The sequence below is a fragment of the Pseudopipra pipra genome, chromosome 18 (genome assembly GCF_036250125.1).
Source record: "Pseudopipra pipra isolate bDixPip1 chromosome 18, bDixPip1.hap1, whole genome shotgun sequence".
Lineage (NCBI taxonomy): Eukaryota > Metazoa > Chordata > Aves > Passeriformes > Pipridae > Pseudopipra > Pseudopipra pipra.
The window spans coordinates 13,843,646-13,855,553 of NC_087566.1; the positions used below are offsets into that span (position 1 = coordinate 13,843,646).

Genomic DNA, 11,908 nt, shown 5'->3' on the forward strand with positions numbered 1-11,908 from the left:
GAAGTTGTTTTAATAACAAGGTATATGCTTCTAACCCACACTAAATCCTGAAAAATTACAGATTCCATTATGTTCTCAATTGAAAGGTGAGAGAAGCACTAATTTTTACACAGACTGCTTTGTTTGTTTCTTCACTGGATTTTCTTATTAGTCTTTTTTATGTATTTAAACACCACTATACTTACTGGAAAAGTCACACTTGCTTTAGAAACAACTGAATTTTCCATTAAAAAATTTTTCACTTGACACCTGGGAATAAATTTGCATTGAGTCACCACCAGACCTACAGATCCAAACAGCCAGCAAGGAGTTCCTTTGTAAGCCAAGGTCTCACTCCTCTCTACACCAGAAAGCAGAGACCATTCACCTTTGCTGGAAGCCTCCTGGCAATCCTGCATTAGTACAAAATTTGGAGGGGAAAACTGCTTGATTTCCTATTTCAAAACACACTGAAGCTGTAAAGTATTTCTCTAGAGCGTGTTCATATTTTAATGCTAATTCAGAATATTTTCAGGTAAATTCTTCTGGCTTGGTTCATATCCTCAGCTCTTCTTTATTAGTAGTTTCTAACATTTACACAATGAAATTAGATAAATGTAAGCCACTTTTCTAGTCATTACTTGTAACCTAGTATTGCCTGCATAGACTTCACATGGAGCCATTTCAGCAGCAGAGTTGCTGAAGTGGGAAGAAGTCCACAATGCCCACAAAGTCTTCAGCTGATTCATGGTATTGGAGGCAAAAGCCCCAGATCATCCTTGTTCACCTCCCTGCCACTGAGGTAACATTCTTCATTCTTTTTCACAAATCCACACACTAAAATGCATTCTTATTACACAAAACAGATCAAAAGCAAAACCCAACTTCACTGTTTAGGAACACGAAAAATCCCACAGTAAGCTGCCTCCAAACAATAACATTCTCCAACATATTAACAATTCCATGAGACTTGCTATCCCACACTCTGCTTGCTGATACACTTTTGTTCTACAGACACAAGCCATATACAAGAACTACAGTTATTTAATGAACATCAACTTACTCTTCAGGACAGTTTTAATTTTGGTCATCATTGGCTGCACACTCGTTTCTCCATCAGACTGGTGATCGCTCTCACCACCATATTTCTCATTATCTAGTCTCCTTGTTTTGGGTGCTCGGAGACCCTCTTCCAGCAGAGCATCCACATCATTATCAAAGTCATCCTGAAAGAGACTTCATCAGACACTATCCTTCTGGGTCTACCAACCTCCCTTTTCCCTTGCAAAGAGAAAGTACACATTTTTGATATGCACTTCCACAGAGAAACTAGACACTTCCAATGATTCCAGTAAAAAGACTGAAAAATAAGAAAATAAGGTTTTGTGAGAGCCGTATTTTTTATGATAAAATGAGCTGCAACTGTGTGAAAAGACTTTTAAATGTCATTTTTAAACAAACTACAGAAGCTGCCACACAACTCAGGAGTTTAACCAAAACAGTTTAAAGAAGTTTTCAGCCAAAGCTCTGACTCTGAAAATTCTGCATTTTTGACTCACATACTGCACACTTCTAGAAGAGACTGTTTCTTTGTGTATTTTTTTCTAGCCACTTGGAAACCTCTTACCCACCAAAAACCTGTGGATTTGCTTACCTCATATGAGAAATTCAAAGTTTCTTCATCCACTTTATCTCTTTGAACGATTGCTTTAGATGTGAACCCTCCTCCTTCTTCATCTATTTCCATCAAATTGTCGGTAAAGTCTTCTAGCTCATCCAGAACTGCATATTCCACTCTCTTTTCCTGATCAATATCATTTTCATCATCCTTCTTGTCCTCACTGTCTCCCCCTATTCCTACAGCCTTACCATTACTACCACCGAAAGGACAAACATGCAAATCCCCATTGACATTATTAACACCAAACTCTGCGTCTGCCTTATAATCCTGCTCAACTCCAGTGTACAGAACTTTCCTGTCTTTGCTCTTGCAGCTCTCTGTAAAGCTAACACTAATCTTCACATCCTTCAGCAGCTTAAGATCTGGGGTGAACTTGCGGAGCGACGGGGCGTGACGGGCGGTCCTGGGGCTTTGGTCGCCGCCGGCGGGGTCCACGATGAGGCGGCTCTTGTAGCAGGCAGATCCCTTGGTGAGCAGCTGAGTCCTGCAGAGCCCAGGCGTGTCCCCAGCAGGGCTATCTGACTGTCCATCACCACCAGAGCCAACGTCCATTACCTCTGCGTCACTGGACGTTTGCAGGGGAGGTGGTGGAGGCTGTTCGTTGGGCGGCAGAGGTGGGGGACAACTCTGGTTCTCCACATTCATTTCTCTCGCGGGTTCGTTGGGGAGGGGTGGTACACCTTCATAGTTCTCCATTTTTAAAACTACTGTCTTTAAAAAAACAAACCAACGCTTTAATAAATGTTTATATCTATACTCCTAACATGCACGAGTCCATCGGGATTGGTTTATCGTGTTCTATTCAATATGCAACACTGATGATTCAGTTAAGCTGACTACATTGTTCTTTTCATTAATGTAGACAGCTTTCAGAATCACTGTCTCAATTATTGGAAATCACAATGCATTCAGCTTAAATAGCTGAAGACTAAGACTGCATCTTCATTGGACAAGCAGGTCTCCTTTTCTTCTTTCAACCTACAAGAAGAAGAAAAAAAAATTTTGTCACAGGAAAAAATGGAAATATGATCCCAGGCAGAAAGAGAACACGTAACTCCTGGCATAAATTTCAAGCAGAAGAGCGACATTTTTACAGTGAAAAATGCAGGGTACCCAGAGCCCATTTTGAATGAGGCTGGAATTCCATTGGTTTTACTGCTCGAGCTGTACACCAGCACAGGAATTTGCTAACACAGCTGCCCTGTGTTATGATTAGTTGACTATCTCTGCTTGATTAGCAGGCAGGGCATTAAGCACGACAGACTAAAAACTGTGCATTTTGGGGAGGTTCTCCCATAATTTAAAACAACCTGGCACTCAAGCCATACTTACCCACACAGCAGAAAGGATAATTAGCTTACAGTTTAAGACAATCTGCAAAACCAAGAGGTTTTTAACAACTCTGGTCTGTAAGACACATGGCTTTTCAAAGTTTAAGTCATTAGGTATTTCTGAAAACTCACAGGATGTTTTAACAGGAAATCTCATAATTCACTAAAATCTCGCAGAAAATTACTCTCTAGACAGTCAGATATTAGACATTTGATCTTGTATTTTGTACTACTAGGGACCTATTTATTTGTTATGTCCAAGAAATTCAGGTCCAGATACATATCACTGCAGCTCAAAATAATTTTGGAAGGTATTTAGAAGCCAATGTTTTAGGTAATTTAAATTGGAAAAAATATTCAATTGCTCTAGGAAATTTTACAGGAGATGGAGAATGTGTGTTTAGGGCTTGTTTATTTTTTACATTAAGTGGGTTCTTTCTACCATGTCTATGATGCCTTCTTCAACTATACTTTTGTCATCTGTGCAGGGCCACAAGCACCTGGGAAAGGAAGCATAATTTCTTACCTGATTATTTTGGTTTCTCCAAGTCCCTCCATGCCAGCCCAAACTAGGTTTAAATCTTCCAACCAGCTAGAAATGAAGCAGTGTCCCTCTGCCCAAGGCAGCTGGCTCAGCCTGCTCTGTTCAAAGCATCCCCAAGCAGCAGAGAAAGTCTACCCAAGTATTGTGGGAAGAAAGCTCCGGGTCCTTCGTGTTGCTGTGTAACACTGAAGGCAGCAGGGCAGAACGTCTGGGTTGGCAGGAGGGACTTATGGAGAAACCAAATATAATTGCCTCATGTACCTCTAGGCCAGCCCAGGAGGAACAAACCAACAGCAAAATCCAAACACCAACTGGGGCAAGGCAGGAAGCTGGGAATAAGAAGTTATAACGGGATCAATTAAAATTCAACAACATACACAAGCCACCTACCTGGAAACTGGAAGAAAGCATAATATCCAACAGAGCAAAGTCTTATATTAGTGATTTGGCAATAAAACAAGTTCTGCTGGGGCAGCAGAGCAGTTCATATTTTGTGGTCATTTTTTAAACATACTCAAGGTTGTGACACATTCAACATGCTGAGCTTGACATGCATTGTAGAGTCACTAAGGAGAAAGGCTCCAATTTGATAAGAGCTCTAAAACAATCCCGCCTTCTCTGATACAAATGTGTTGCTTTCAGATTGAAAAATGGCTCATTCACCAGTAAGACAAGCAGTTCTATACATTCATCCTACAGGATGAACACACAGTAGTGACCCCAGCAGCAAACAATTCCTTCTTATTTCAGCAAGTTCTCAAACATCTACCATTATACAGAACACCTCTAGAAATATAATTCTCTAATAACCTTCCTCATCTTCAGATTAAAAAAGAAAAAAACTGAATGACAAATGATTAAAGTTCTTCACAGTAAATCATTAGTGTCTTAATTGTTAATTCTGAACAAAAGAATCAAAAAAGTCACAGTATGAGTTCACTAACTCCTGGAAATTAAATACCTAAGTCATCTAATTTTTCCACCCTAAGAGTCTTCTAAAGACTCCTGAAAAGAACAAACAAGCAATTCACACAGAAATGCAGTACTGAAATCAGCATTCTAGAATTTGAAAGAGTAATACCTTCCCATGTGTTGCTACCTGGTCCAAGCAGAAAGACTGATGTTGCCAAGGCACAAGCCATGCTGTGGATGCCCTTTGCACCCCGAGACACCAAAGGGTGTCTTACCACCAATGTCAAAACGGGAGAACTTCACCTGCCTAGATTTGGTAGTTCACTGACAGAACACCTCTGCTTTTTGCAGGAAAGATGTCTTGTTATTCTATTTCAAGTACTGTTAACAATTAAATTCCTGTTCTCTTCCCTTTCTTGTTGGCCTGGAAATGATGAATAGCTGAATACCAAAATCACTGCCAGGGATTGTTGACTACTTGGTACAGATACTGTGGTCAGGAAAAGTACTAAACCAAGGGGAGTTTAAAGGAGCTTTTCCACTTCTAGCCATAAACCTGCCACATCCCCAGGATAAGATAACAGCCTGGTAGCTCTACAGCTACAGTGGGCTACAATACCTTCCTATAAGCTATAAAAAGCCAGGGAGAAGCAGAGTAACACAGGTCCAAATCCCACTGACTTTCCTGCCAGCTGGCACTACAATATGCCCTTTATATCAGGGGCTGGGAAAAAAGATCCCACAACAAAACCAGTAAGGATTTTCCCTGAGCTATCAGGTATTTCAAAGACAGGCAGAAGGGATGAAACCTGAAAGGATGAGTTGGATAAGCTGGTAGGTTACAAACAGCCAAACAGACCTTAGACCAAAAGAACACAACTGGCACATACAAAACCTGGCTTAGTATACTGGGTTATGGTGTGACCTAAGTCAGTTTGCATACTGCCATCCTTCATTAGCTTGTCCTGAAATAACAGTTAATTCTCCAAGGCTCCACCAAGTTCCATCAACAGTTTCCATAAGGACTCCTGCCAGAGATATGGAACAGCACTGAGAGCTGCCCCAGGCAGTACAAACACTGAAGGCACTCTGGATGATCTGTGGAAAACACGAACGCCCAGCTCACCATCTGCAGATCACCAATACATGCACATCTCACACTTTTAACTGATATTAGCAGATCACTTAAAAAAGTTTCATGTCACGAAGAAAATTCAGCAATACAGATAATGGGGACTCCTAAAAGTAACATAGTGAACTGCACGGGTCCCAGCAAATGCAAGTCTTGGCTTGGTCGTCTTACAGATGTCCTTTGAAGGTAGAAAAGAAAAACAACAAACTACTTCTTTGTTTAGTAAGTTCCACAACCAGACAGGAGAGGGGTGGGAGAGAAGTACACAGAGAAAAGGGTCTCTTTTTTCAAGGCAGGAAAAAACCACAATCTTAGAATTTGTAACCAGCACCACCTAAACTCAAAGAACTCTCTTCCCTGGACAGCAGGTCAGCATCTAGAAGGGAGCTTCATAAAGAACATATTTTTCACAGATACCTGCAGCCACAATAAGGAACAGCATACCACAGATTCTCTCCTCAAAAAGTCACTTTTAAAAAGAAACTGGATTCTGTGTCAGAAACTGCTTACTTCACACTCAGTGGACCCAAAAGGAGGAGTGGTCCAGAGCAAACTCTCCTTATTTGCTAACCACATACAAAGTCATCCTCCTCATCCTCTGGCCCCAAATGAAGCTGAATTTATAAGGCCCTGATCACACTTATTAACCCTGGCAGAGTAATTTCTCACTCACAGTCATTCACCTTCTTTTATTATACCTATTGTATCTTTTTGACACATACAGTTCCAGAAATAAGTTAATCCTATTTATTATCCCTGCTAAAAGACCCAAAACAAATCCCAAAGAGACTGAATTTACCTTCTTTAAATCAGAACAGGAAGTGCCAAAAGAAAGAAGTATTCTGTACGTTAATTACTCCATACTTGTTCTCTTGTTTCTCTCCCCATTATCAGCTTTAGGGTAAAGAGATTCTGAAGGAAACAACCACTTTGTCAGTCATCAAGGAAGTTAAAGAAAATGCAGCCAGGGCCAACAACAGCATTATCAGTGGCAAATACATACAAGACTCTTCTCAAGTTCCTAACACTTCATCCCATTTCAGAACAAACAGAACACATGATTTCGGAAAGGCATCCTCAGAAATGAGAAAACAACAGCTGCTTTTATAGCTTGACCAGTTTTCTGGCAAGGTTTAGATAGTTTTGTTAATTGTGTAAAACAGGAAACTAAATTTAAAAAAAGGCGAAAATCCAAGTCTAGGAAGGAGGAAAAATATTCTTCCTTTCACATCACACATAAGCTTCTTACTTGTAAAGAAGAACAACAGACACAAGGAACCAAATTCCTTTCTCTTTCTCTAAAAATGCAAAAATAACCCTGATAACTGAAAGAACTAGCAACCCAACAGAATTAAAAATAGGAACCCTTAAGTTTAATTACCTAAATAGAAGAGACAACTTCTCAACTTGTAAAAGAAAAATTAAAGATGTAATTCCAAGACCTGTAACTCAGAGCCTACAGGAGTCAAGAAACGGAATGGGTTCATTCAACCCCAGTTTACCAGGAAGCAACGCCTGGATGTTGGGTGGGCAAAGAAACTTTACAGATAAACCCGAAGCCTAGGGAAAAGAAGTACAAAAGAACGAACAGTTTCCTGCCCCCCCCCCCAAAAAAAAAAAGGAAAAAAAAAGGAAGAAAATTGGGAGAATTAACCTTCCAGAGAGTGAACAAGATAATTTACTATTAATAGAAGGAACATTCCAATAGGGGTTCTGAGAGTTACAGACACAGCACCTTATCTTCAACGCACCACAAATGAAAAAAAAAAGTGCCTTTTCTTCCTCACTTGGGCCCGGAGGAGACACAGTTTCTCTCCCCTGCACAAAGGGTGTGTCCGGTGCCATCGCCCCGTCCCTCCGGTCACCCCCGACACACGAGCGGGCCGGGGACCCGGGGCAGGACCCGCCGGAGCCGCCGCTCCATCACCCCAGGCAGGCGGGACTGACAAGGCGTTCCCCTCCTCTGCACCATCCCCAGCGCTACCCCACGGCCGGGCAGCGGGGACGTGGCTGGGGGCAACGGGAAACAAACACACAAACGAAACAAGCCCGAAACAAACCCCAACACAACCGCAGCTCTGAGGGCAGGACACCCCGGCCGGAGCGCGGGGAAGCGCGGCACAGCAACACCCGCCGGGCAGGCAGCGCCTTCCCGCCGCAGCGCTGGGGTGGGGGGGCTCGGGGAGAGGTTCCCGTGGGCTCCGCGCCCAGGGCCGGGCCGGGCCGGGCGGGTGGAGTGCGGCGGGCCCGCGGGCGCCGCGGCCTGTGGGGCGGAGGGGCCGGTGTCCGCGCGGGCCCGCCCCGCCCGTCGCCCCGCGGGGCCCGCACCCACCTGAGCCATCCCCGGTGGTGCCGCCGCTCCTGCGCCGGGGCTGCGAGCGAGGCCGAGCGCGGCCGCCTCACGACCACCGTGCCCCTCTCGGCGCCGCCGCCGCCGCCATCTTTAAACGCCTGCTCTGGGCCCCTCCGCTCCCCGCGGGCGGGGCCCCGCGCGAACCCAGCCAATCGCGTCCGCCGCCCCCGCGGGCACCGCTTTGAACTCCCGACAGCCATTGGCGCGCTCCCGTGTCTGTCAACTCGCTCCACCAATGGGAGCGCGGGAGGCGCCCGCCCCCACGCACGGGCCATGGCGGGGCGGGCGGGCCCTTTGTGTGGGCCGGGGCCGCTGAGGGGCCGCGCGGGGCTGTTCCACCGCACGGACCGGCCGCCAGAGAAGACACCGCTTCCTACAAACACCGCTTTTGTATCTTTAAGCAGCACAACTGCAGCGTTGCTGCTTCAAGACGGGTTTACCAAAAAAGGGTAAATCAAAGTAGGGCCGTTTTCCGTGCCATAGGTACCAAGCAGTTCACAGAACAAGCCCCCGATCTGTTCGCAGTGTTTAGACAGAATTCCTAAATAATTACAGAAAGTCTTACAGAATTTATTTAAAATAACTTCTAAAGTGCTAATGAGCAGCTGCTAATTTGCTCTGTTACTTTATAATTTGTTTCCCCAGAAAAACATAAAGAGCTATAGAGAGCATTTATTCATACACCTAATTATAGGGTTGCCTCTTTTTTCCTTCACTGTTACACTGATTTGAAATCAACATGAGACAGAAAGCATCGCCATAACACAGACTGGTTTCATCACCAACAGTATAATAACATTTAACTGTGAAAAATGCTTTTGTTTGCTTCCATATGTAATTTCAGGACACGAGAATATTTTTCTAATATTTCACTCATCTCATGTCTTTGAGGTCCCCAAATCCTGCTATGAAATCATCACTAATATTTTAATAAAAATTTTAAATCGTACTTTGAAGACTCCTGCTAGGCCTTTTGTCTTTTTGTCTGACTGGACCAACACATCTAATGAGAGGGTGTTAATTCAGATGTAATGTCTCGGTACTGTATCAACACATCATGAACAATTACCGAAATTGCTTGAAATCTTTGCAAGCTGCCCTGAAAACCTGAAAGCAGTTTCAACCAACAGCATTTTCTAATTTTAATTCCTCATAACACGCTTCTGCACTCAAGCCATCATTTTAGTGATTTTTAAATTAAGTCTGCTTTTATTAATGTTAAACCACTTCAGAACGTGTATTAATAAACGCCCACGGTTTGCCAAACAGCCACTTACATCACACTTCAACTTGTCAAGGCTGGGGAAAAAAAACCTCATGATTAAGCACAGAGTTGAAGTTGATGCTGGCATTTGCTGTGTCAGGTCACCTCCCATCACTAACATTGTGACAGAAGATTGTCCCTCTCACAGGGTGTGTGAAAATGCAAATACTGTGACTCATGTGCATCCCATTTATGTGACTGTATAACTGAACTACTGCACTAGGAAGATCACATACTTAGAAAACAGGTTTAATTCTTCATATGTACATAAACAGCCATGTTTCAGTTAGAACCAGAAGAGGCACACACACAGATTTTTGCACAGAGCTGGGAGAATTAAAATGCCTGCAGTGCTTTGAAAGTGAAAATATAACCAGAGTCAGTTTTTCCACTGTGCATCTGTTCTCAGAGAATCATAATACTGTGACCTAAAGCAACGATGCAACAACTGATTCTTTGAGACACAGACACTACAGCGAAATATACTTCTAATTTTTTATGAACAAAAGAATAACAATCCATTAGCAAAATAATGTTTTCATCCAAAAAGTGCTCAAATTATGGGTAATTTTTTACCCCCAAGGTGTATGTGACCTCTGGAGAATTATATCTGATCTGCTATGTCTAACAGGGGGCAAATTCACCTGAAAATTTTCATTGCCTACACTTCTGATGAAAGACTTTTCAAACATGAATATGAGTCTTCCAATTTTAAGTTAGAAGTGTCTTCCACTTTTGAACCAGAAGTGCACAGGTCCACCTGCACAGTGCAATCAGAATGTACCACAATATCATGAAGTAAAATTATCATCAGCTAAAAGAAGTTCCTAATGACAAAGACATTTTCACACACAAGATATCAAAAGGCTGGACAGAAACTACTGCTGCCAACACAAAACACAGAAATCAAGGCTATAAAGCAAGAAGTATGAGCTTCCCAATAAAGTTACCAGGCTGCATTCATTGGAATGAAAATTAGGTGGAGCCAGTGGCTTTTTCATATTTTTACTTCCAGAGTTAGTAATTGCAGCACATACTGTGCCATTCCCACAGTGAAAGACAAGTCTTGCTCAGCCTGCATTACTTTTATTTCAGTAAAATAAGTTGCACTGCAGCTTTTAATGGTTTTTTTGGCACTGGCAAACTGGTAGTTGCATGTATTACATGTCTTAGTGTTCCACTTTTTGCTGAAATCCGCTCTCCTCACCTAACCTCTGTCAGCCCTCACCTCACAGCCACGGGAAGTCATCACAAGGACCCCTGAGCAATCTCAGATCAGTTCTCTGATATCAAAAGAGGTCGTTGATTGCTACAGAAAATAATCAAAGTAGACACATCCTTTGGCTCAACGGTACCACAGAATTACTAATCTTGCTCTTGCCATCCACACAGATTCATCATCAACTAAGCTGTGTTGTCTACAGAAGCACATCTAACTTCTGATTTTCCTGTTGGAAAAACATCAGCCAACTGCTTCTCCAAAGTTTCAGACTGCTGGTAGCATTTTTCCCAGTAAGGCAGACACTTTTCTAAAGACACTGTTACTTAAAGAGGGGCATGCTGACTTAAGAGGTCAAATGAAAACTAACAGCTTTACGTGCAAGTCGGGGCATTTTATTAAAAAAGATGCCCATTTTTAAGTAACCAAGAGACCTTCACATTAGAAACTGGACTGCACAAACCACTCAGAACTAAAATTCAGTGCAATTGCCACCTGGACCTGGGCTGGTGCTATCCTGCAGCCATCAAGGCTTTCCTTGCTTGTTCTTCATACAGAGAACAAACTTGGTCCTAGGGCTGAAAATCCTGCATTCCTAAATACACTCAATTTATCTATGGGTAACAAAGCACACTTTGTTGTACACACTTTGGGTGAACCACAGCTAAGAAACTGTTGCTCCAGTTCCTCAGCCTGGCCTAGTCTCTGTCCTGCTGGCAGCACAGACATGAATCAGGAGCATAATCTTTGCCTGTCAAAAGTCCAGCTGTAGTTGCACATATGAGCAAAACCATAAATGTCAGTACCTTTGTTTTCCCCAACAGAGGCCAAGTAAGTTATGGTTCTGAAAGCACAGTCATGCTGCTAGGGTTGGTTTTTATGTAACTGCCATTCTGGGATTGCTTTGCCAGTCTAAACTCATGCATGTTATACCAAGATAGAACTCAGACTTGACTGGCACAATATATTGCTGAAGAAAACAGAAAAATTTGCAGCTGCCGTGTTGTGAGGATACTGATACAACACATCTATCACATGCTGCATCTGCAAGTCCAGCAGAGCAACATCAGCAGATCTGTGCAGCAAAACAGTTGGTACGTTGTCTCTGTGCAAGGCACATTTCAGACAATTTTGCTTCAGGTTAAACCTGTTACCTGTGGGACAACACTGTGCATTCCTCAAGAACACCTACCAGATCTGTTCCATCTGAAAGCAGCCTGGACCCTGGGACCTGAGGCTGCCTTGAAATGTGAACTAAAGCACAGGCAAGAGGGACTGTCAGAGACACCAGGTAAGGGCATGGTCAGTCCAACCAAGGTGCTAATGCAGACCCATCTGTGATTGAAAGGACACTTAATTCCTCTCTAAATCCCAGTCATTCCAGTGACAAACAGGAGATGGAGAATGCATCTGACTAAGACCAGGCTCTGTGGTTATTCAGAGCAGAGCTAGTACAGGAGAGAAAAAAATCTGGCTTTCTCATTCACCTTTTT

The 11,908-nt window shown here is 43.1% G+C and overlaps 1 protein-coding gene across 1 annotated transcript in view; it reads right to left on the reverse strand.

The window, feature by feature from the left end:
- Nucleotides 1-8,043, reverse strand: part of DGCR8 (DGCR8 microprocessor complex subunit) — a 25,150-nt gene extending 17,107 nt beyond the window's left edge. Inside the window, exons 1-3 of the mRNA XM_064675529.1 lie at nucleotides 7,912-8,043; nucleotides 1,634-2,638; nucleotides 1,043-1,205 (exon numbers count right to left, since the gene is read on the reverse strand). Of these exons, the coding sequence (XP_064531599.1) occupies nucleotides 1,043-1,205; nucleotides 1,634-2,356 (886 nt within the window). The 5' untranslated portion in view covers nucleotides 2,357-2,638; nucleotides 7,912-8,043. The remainder of the gene's footprint in view (nucleotides 1-1,042; nucleotides 1,206-1,633; nucleotides 2,639-7,911) is intronic.
- Nucleotides 8,044-11,908: the final 3,865 nt, after the last annotated feature.